The following is an 8,827-nucleotide window of genomic DNA, read 5'->3' on the forward strand; positions in this document are numbered from 1 at the left end:
AATATGAATATTTTATTAGTGCCATGGCAACGTGAAGTGGCTAGACTGCAAAGTGTTAGAGTAATATTATTGTTATTGTGATAGAGGTGCATTTGTTATGATCAGAGGGAGAGCGTTGTTGATCGAAGGTTGTGTTGTAGGTTGTAGAGAAGTTGAGGATGTAAAGTATGTTATTGTTGAGTCATGGCTATAACATTGTTGATCTGAGTACATGTACGTGTTGCTTGTATAGTGTTTTTTGTTGGTCAAAGTATTTGTAATATGAGTTGAGTTCTATGATGAGGGTGTTCTTAATTCATATGTTGTTGCTAAGGTTTATTAGTATGTGTTTGACTAAGTGAGGTTACTAGTTTGAGTATTGATGTCATGATTTTTGTATTGTTGTTGATGCCATGTAAAGCTAAGTATGAGCATACTACTTGTCACAGTGATGTTGATGTTAGTTGCTAGGGTTTGATCTTATTGACGAGCAGAGAGACTTTGTGGATCTAATATGAAAACAAATGAAACAAGGTCCATGGAGAATCGAAGGTTGGTGCCTTCAAGGCAAGTTGTGGCTTGTTGATTAGGGATTAGTGGCTTCCTTTAGGTGTGTTCCTAAGAAACTATTTGAGGGTTGGTGCCTCCAACATATTGGTGTATGCAAATCCATCTGGGAGTGGGTGCTTCCATTAAGCAGTGGCCTCGAGCGAGTGGGTGCTTGCATATCTTGTAAGTCGGTGCTTGCATGTTGATGTGTGCCAATACATGATGTAAAGAAGATTTTAAATAATCATAAGGGTTTCCACCTAATATTTGGTGTACTTGTGTGCTTTTTTGTTTTATGTGTTGCCCCCATGGTTCACTTGTACTTGTGTTAATTATTGCTCATGGTTTGATTATGCATATGTCTAAATCCGTTGTTACATATTGTGCTGGTGAATATTTATGATCATTAAATTGTAAAGAATCGGTAAAAAGTTGAAATTGGATATCCAAATGGTACAATACTGATTCACCCGCTCTCTCGATATTGTCAAGTTTCTAACACCAACGAGGCCAAAATTACAAAAATCTACAATAAAAGAGAGGCATGGCTCTTAAGGCTAAATTCACTTGAGTTCAAGCATTTCAACTTTATTATCTATTCCACACTAGTTAACTTCATCATTGAGATAGGAGTCCTTCATTCATTAGCAAGAAGACATACATGTTTATATGATTACATAAGAGGAACATAGATCATATATGTAACAACATAAATCTTAGGCCATTAGGCTAACTACAATTCATAGTTACAACAACATATATAAGCATGCATAAACTCATAGGATTAACACATCATTCATTAACTAAGTGACCCTCAACCCTAACCAAACATTCATCTAATACTCAACATATAAATTGAACTCCTAATAAGTAAGATAACCCACAATCATGGTTATGGCAGTGAGCTACCCAAACTCATAAACATATAAGATAACTGAGAACTTATGAGATAATAGGTTAGTCCTAGGTGATTTTTAGACCACCAGTCATGAGCATATAAGACAACCTACAATTTACTGAGAAGGCATTAACCACATAACTCAAGCTTTCATTAGCGCCATGGATAATCAAGATAGTTGGCCAACCATGAATATTAAATGAGTTAGGCATTCTTTCATGATTGTAGTAGGACCATACATCAACCAATCAACATAACAACACAATCAACATCCATAAATTAATATGCATAAAATTTTATACTTATATGAGTGAGATAGATTATCTGACAACCAAGGGAGGGACTTCCACTCTACACCCAACCATAAACTAGCTACACTACACCCTTTCTTGCAATTTACGACCCTTAAGCCAAATCCAAAGTCTAAGGGGATGCTTATTCAAGGGAACCACACTAAGGGAAGGGTCCCACACATAGGAGGTGGAGTCCATTGTCCAAGTCACTTATCTAATTCCTCTAGCAGTGAGCGCCACAACGATTCCCTCACTCCTCTAAGCTCATTCACGAGGCTTTAACCTAGGGTCCAATCTAGTTTAGTCTTTTTGTTTAGCTCTTTTTTAATTTGCTCTTTCTTTGCCCAAATTTATTACTAGCTCTCTCCACTACTACTCAACGACCACTCTCATTCTCTATAGGCTATATGAGAGAGTGTCTCCATCCATCAATCGACACATAATTCCTCCCCTCTTGTTGCTAATGGTTTGACGCCCTTTTTCTTGTGCTTTTGCATTCCACGTTGTTTGTTTTTGCATGTTGCATGTTCCCTTCTGTCCAATCACATCCTTTCATATGTCAAGTGGTGGTTCAGTTCATTACAGCACCTCCCCCCTCTTTAGGTGAGGGCATCGTCTGCACTTCTCACTTTGTCTTCCCAAGCTTTCGTTCTCTTTGTCTCAATCCACGAGGAGGAACAAGGATGACACCATCCTTCCCCAATGTAGTTTGGTGGTTGGCCAGGGAAACATTAAAGACATTAAATGTTGTTTGTGTGGGTCTACCCAACATGCACGTCAACAGTAATCAACAAGCATGCCACAAACAACCAACATACATGTAATAAGCAACCCCCTCAAAACCTTGGATCTATGTGTTCCTCTGTTTAGTACAACCAATTAAAATTAAAATTTTGTTTATTTGATGTTTATACATAATGTCTCAGCCAACCATGGCCTCCATGCTGGCATTACACACTCACAATTTTAACATTACAACAACAAGGGTAACGTGAGGGATGTCATAGCCACTAGAAACCCTTGTCTTTGTTTTGATTGATGCTTGGTTCCTATCACATAGTTTGATTTAACCAACCACAAAAGACATAATTTCTTAGAGTGGAGTTTGACTATGATTTGAAATCTATAGGAGGAATTTGGGCTTCCTCAACTCATGTCCTATTTAGAGAGGATATCAAGAATAAGTCTATAATCTAAAGCATGTTAAGGATAGTTTTGTAATCTAAGGCACATGGAGAATTAATGAGAAAACAATCCATCAAACACTTCACATGCATCGACACTTACCTTGCAAGATGCCAAAGCAAAACACCACCATAGCATAGAGAGTGTTGCCAATATACAATGTCTTCCTTTGTTTTATCATTCCCATTTTGTCTATTTGATAGGTATTCCCCAAGTCTTGATTTGATAAACCATAAGTGCCTATATACATGGTATGTGGTTCCATTGTTACCTAATCCAAATGAAAAAAAGGCCTATATTCCCATAAACTATGTTGCACGAAACACCTTTTCGGGTCGCGTGTCGGTACCAAAAACATACCAAAATGCCAAAAATCAAGTTAAGTGGCTATTTCAAGCACACTTAAGTGACCAAGAAGGGCGTGGGTCCCTTCTATGGCCTAAAAATGCATAATGAAACGTCATTCATAAAGTTTATTTCACTTCTAAATTTCATTAAAAGAAATTATACACAAAGCTCTCTCTTGCCACTCTTGATATTAGTGATTCAAGCACAATTGGAAGTACTAGTAGAATTACCTCTTTTGTTGGACAAACATCTTGTTATATTTTTGTTGATGACGATGAGGATTGTTGTAATTACTAACATGTAGTCAATTTTTGTCTTTAGTTCATGTTTTATTTCAATTTTAGCACATATAGCCTCATGTATAAAGGTTGGTTTTGAAACCTTCAATGTACAACCTCATCTATAAAGGTTAATTTTGGATTTTTGCATCATGTAATCATCTATGGAAATTAATATAGATTTATTTTTCCATCTAAAATGTCATTTATGTGTCTCATTCTTTCTCTTCTTGCAAGATAATGTGTTATTAACTTATTTGTTGTATATGTATATGTATATACATGTTTTGGCAAACATTTCCATTTTTCGGGGGTATATACATGTTTTGGGAAACATTTTCGTTTTTCGAGGGTGACGTTTCTAGTTGTACCCATTGCAGAAACTTCTAGACATTTCAATGTTTTGTGCAACTTCGCCTAGAGCCATTAAAAACGTCTATGAAAATAGTACCATGACTTAAAGAAACAATAAAAGGCCTAGCTTGAAGCAATCCATCTTTCGATGAGCTTGCCCAAAATGAAAAGAATGAAAAGAAAAGTCTATGTGCAATGGGTATACATGGAGATCAACGATGTGAGTGGGTCACTTCCCAATCTGTTAGGGGCTACCCCTTCTCTCATGAACCTTAAGTACAAACATTGTCATGCTTTACGAAGGCTGAATGAAGCAATAACATACCACCAATGACCATAAAAGTTTTGTAGCCCAAGCCTAATTTCCTTAATTTCTTAATATTTATTATTCTTCTTGATTGTTTTTGTTAATTTTATTACTTTGAACACTTATTGATATTATTGTTAAATGTTTTTACAATCCTTACAACTTCTAAAATTGAAAACACTGATTATGAGAATGACTATTTCAATAAGGTGTGATTATATTTGATGGAACAATGATTTGCCCAATAATAAGTTGTTGTCCCTAGGATTGTGCGAGACTTGGTCAAGCCTGGTCAATAAAGTGTTATTGTATACACAATAAGATCTTATTAACCAAACTTAACCCAATTTCCCACAATCATGGTGATTTATTTGGTAAATCGTTATTCCATCCCACAAAACCTATGTACTAGCCTTCACCTAAACACAACCTTTGAAAAAAAAAATACAAATTTTAAATAACTTCATAAACATTCATGGCACATGAGAGAGAAAGTATGGCATAGTCCTCATCTAGTGTTACTAAGAAACATGTTGTTTAATTCATGTTGGTTAGTCCACTCCAATGCTCATCTCTAACCTAAATCGGTAGATTGAGAAGAGTCTTGGAGATTAAATAATTGTCGGCGGTTCTCATCGATGTAGCTCGAACGAATCCTCGTCGATTTTACTGGAGCCGTCGATAAAACATCATCGACGGTTCACAGGTAAAGTTCAGGTTGCAACGGATCACGACCTCTCAGCAATTGATTATGGGCATTTGAATGGAAGCGGGGAGATTCATCTTTGCGTGTATATATTCTCTTCAATTCCAATCTTGCCTTTCATTATTCATTTTGCATTTTCGTTGAGAATCGGAGAAATCCAAGGAATTCTTGAAGATGTCTGGGCGTGGAAAGGGCGGCAAGGGTTTGGGAAAGGGCGGAGCCAAGAGGCACAGGAAGGTGCTCCGAGATAACATTCAGGGCATCACCAAGCCCGCCATCAGGCGTCTCGCAAGAAGAGGAGGCGTCAAGCGTATCAGTGGCCTCATCTATGAAGAGACCAGAGGTGTCCTTAAGATCTTCTTGGAGAATGTGATCAGGGACGCCGTGACATACACAGAGCACGCCAGGAGAAAGACTGTGACAGCCATGGATGTTGTCTACTCCCTAAAGAGACAGGGACGGACCCTTTATGGCTTTGGAGGCTGAATCTGGGGGTTTCGAATCAACGTTAGTCGTTTATTATTCATGGTGTCTTTAGACACCGCCTTCAGCTCCTTTGGGATGTGTTAACCTAGTTACTAATGGAAAATATCACAAGCTTGCCTTGTGGGGTTTTGCGTATTTTCAATGTTAATCGCGCATTTCAGGTCTGTCGTAAATTTCTTGAAGTGTTTTTTCGGGCTGCATTTCATTTTTTACTTTTCATTCTGGTATCTTTTTCTTAAGGGTTTTGAATTGGTGCTGTTAGGCCAGAGCTTTTGTATTTCCAAACGGCGATGTTTATTGATGCACCATGTGTAATGCACGGAAGTCACAGTTTCTGGGTGTTCTGTTTTGAAAGTTTTCGGAAGTGATGAGATTGAGTACTGTTGGGAGGTGAGGCGGACAAGAGTTGGGCGACGCTTGAGAGGTGCAGTGGGCTAGGGTTATTGGCTTTGATGATATTTTTATGGTTGCCTTTGTTAAGTGTTTGCTTTGAAAGAGTCTTATTGTCAATATCTTTAGGCTTTGCGTTTAGACTCATTTTCTGTTTGCTATTTTTTTATTGTGTTCTTTGGGCATTGAGCAGCAAGATTATTAAATTATTGCAGAGAAAATAGTTTCACGCAGGAAATAGTTAGTTCTTTTTGTAGTTAGTTTTTGCATTGATGTGTAATTTGTTTTGGTTAAATTTGTTTCTATTGAAAATCTTTTGAAATCCATTTTGTGCAAAGCTGTGCGGAAGTTCAAAACGTGTAATTCTCTAGTTCTTGGTAGAATGAGAGGGTGAACTTCAAAATTTTACCCAAATAAAGTTGTAGAAAGAGAAGGGAGGAGATCAAAGTTGGAATCCCGAAGTATCTTGCATGGATGGAAGTGAGTTTGAAAAAGCATCATGCATAGATTGCAGTTTTTTTTTTTGCTTGGTTAAAGCCAAAACTAGGAAGCCTTTTAATTGGAGGAGATTGGAAAAGTAAGGTTATGATTACTTTGTGCTCCTTGTGAATTTGAGCAAAGTTTCATCTAGTTGTCTTGAGTCAAATTGTGCTAGTTTGAGGATCTTTGAGTCTTGGCTCATAGACCTAGATCATCCTTGGTTGTTGTGGCCTTGAGGTGTTGTAGTGTGATTATGTTTTGCCCATGATCACCTTTGCTTATGCCATGGCCACAATGTATAGCCAACTTGTAGTGGTTTTTCACCATGGAAGTTATTGAAGAATCATAGCCCTTATGGGTTCCACAACCCCCATGTTTGGTGCCTTTGAAGGACTCACTCCTTGCCTAGAGCTCCCAACACATAGTTACAACATCACCTTGAGACCTAGTGAGTTGGATTTCATTGGAGCCAAGATGCATGAGGAGTGGGGGTTGGACTTTATGTTGGAGATTAGAGGGAAGCCAATGAGCTAGAATAATGAGGCACCCAAAACACTATAGTTTGCCACTTTGTTAATTGAGGATTCACCACTTGATTAGAGATGAGCTAAACTAGAGAGTATGAAAGAGACTTGAGTGTAAAGAACCAAATAGAAAATAACAAACATTGAAGATGAATTTAAAAGGCAAGGTCTTAAATTTGATATAGACACTAGAGTTGCACTAGAGTATTGGAGGGAGTATTGGGACTAATGACTTTGTAAAGGAAGAGTGAGGGTGTGAGAAGCCTTGTAGTTTGGTGACAACTTTGGACCAATATTGTCACCTTGAGTGACCACAACACCACTTGCAAACCCAAGACTAAGAAATCAAGAAACAAAAGTTTGACATAAACCACTCTAGAAACAACACCCCTTAAGAGCCCAAGGTGAGAAAGCTTGAGAGCAAAAAAACAATTAAACCCAAAGTTGACTAGAATTGAAGAAGATGCACTCTTTGGAGAAGACTAAGAGGGAAAGTTTCTCAATCAACACAAGTAAGTGAGAGAATGTTGCTTGAGGTATGTTTGAGGTGCATAGGACAGGCCACCACCCTAGACTAGTAGCTAGAGAAGATGAAAGTAGAGAGGGGGGGGGGGTGGGCACATTACATAAAGGCATAAAACAATTGGAGGGTTTTACAAAAAATGCAATATAATTAGAGGTGGAGTGATGTCATTGAATCCCAAATCAGGTCAAAGTGATTGCACACATGTGAAGATGAATGATTCACACAAGCAAGCACAATGGTAACAACTCTTGTGTGGTGGAGGGATTAATGTCTTGCCCTCCCTTGCATTAAACATTGCCCATTTGTCATTTGTCATGTGATGGGTAGCTTCCAAAACGTGGCACCCCAATTAGGGATATAAATACAAAATTTTCATTTTAGTTAAAAAAATAATATATTTACTTTTGTGTTTATCTATGTGAATATTTTTTATTTATTTTTTGTTTATCTATGTTGTGATGATTTCCTTCATTTCACTTGAAATAAATATTTTATATTATTATTTCTACAAAGTTATATTATTATAAAAGTTTGTGGAGTAAATTTGTATAGCTCTTAAAACATGAGATTACATATTGAGGTGGTGTTTTTTAAATTGGTATATGTGAAAATGCACTATTTTGAGAGGTAGAAAATAAGGAGTTATCAAAAAGTTCAAAATAAGATATGCATGCGCTATTGTTTGGTGCTATTGTTGCACACACCTAACACTCCATTGGGGGGGTGGCGGGGCACATTACATAAAGGCATAAAACAATTGGAGGGTTTTACAAATAATGCAATATAATTAGAGGTGGAGTGATGTCATTGAATCCCAAATCACGTCAAAGCGATTGCACACATGTGAAGATGGATGATTCACACAAGCAAGCACAATGGTAACAACTCTTGTGTGGTGGAGGGATTAATGTCTTGCCCTCCCTTGCATTAAACATTGCCCATTTGTCATTTGTCATGTGATGGGTAGCTTCCAAAACGTGGCACCCCAATTAGGGATATAAATACAAAATTTTCATTTTAGTTAAAAAAATAATATATTTACTTTTGTGTTTATCTATGTGAATATTTTTTATTTATTTTTTGTTTATCTATGTTGTGATGATTTCCTTCATTTCACTTTAAATAAATATTTTATATTATTATTTCTACAAAGTTATATTATTATAAAAGTTTGTGGAGTAAATTTGTATAGCTCTTAAAACATGAGATTACATATTGAGGTGGTGTTTTTTAAATTGGTATATGTGAAAATGCACTATTTTGAGAGGTAGAAAATAAGAAGTTATCAAAAAGTTCAAAATAAGATATGCATGCACTATTGTTTGGCGCTGTGGTCGCACACACCTAACACTCCATTGGGGGATTGAATGCCTTTTTGAGTGAGTCGCTAGTGAGCCTTCTTAGTAGGGGAGTGTTCACCAAAAGATGCCAAGTGGAGATCTTGGGTGAAGAGTTTAGATAGCCATAATTTGCAAGCATATTTGCCACCTTATTCCCCAGTCCTTGGATGTTGTTGGGGATGAT

The 8,827-nt window shown here is 37.1% G+C and overlaps 1 protein-coding gene across 1 annotated transcript; it reads left to right on the forward strand.

Annotated features, from left to right (window-relative positions):
- The first annotated feature begins 4,952 nt into the window (after positions 1-4,952).
- Positions 4,953-5,518, forward strand: LOC149186208 (histone H4-like). Its single transcript, XM_089412589.1, has one exon. The coding sequence runs from the start codon at positions 5,072-5,074 to the stop codon at positions 5,381-5,383; it is 312 nt and encodes a 103-aa protein (XP_089268715.1). The 5' UTR covers positions 4,953-5,071; the 3' UTR covers positions 5,384-5,518.
- The last annotated feature ends 3,309 nt before the right edge of the window (positions 5,519-8,827 follow it).

This window comes from Pinus tabuliformis, chromosome 3_1, assembly GCF_031772625.1.
Source record: "Pinus tabuliformis cultivar Carrire ecotype Pingquan chromosome 3_1, CPIR1, whole genome shotgun sequence".
Taxonomy (NCBI): domain Eukaryota; kingdom Viridiplantae; phylum Streptophyta; class Pinopsida; order Pinales; family Pinaceae; genus Pinus; species Pinus tabuliformis.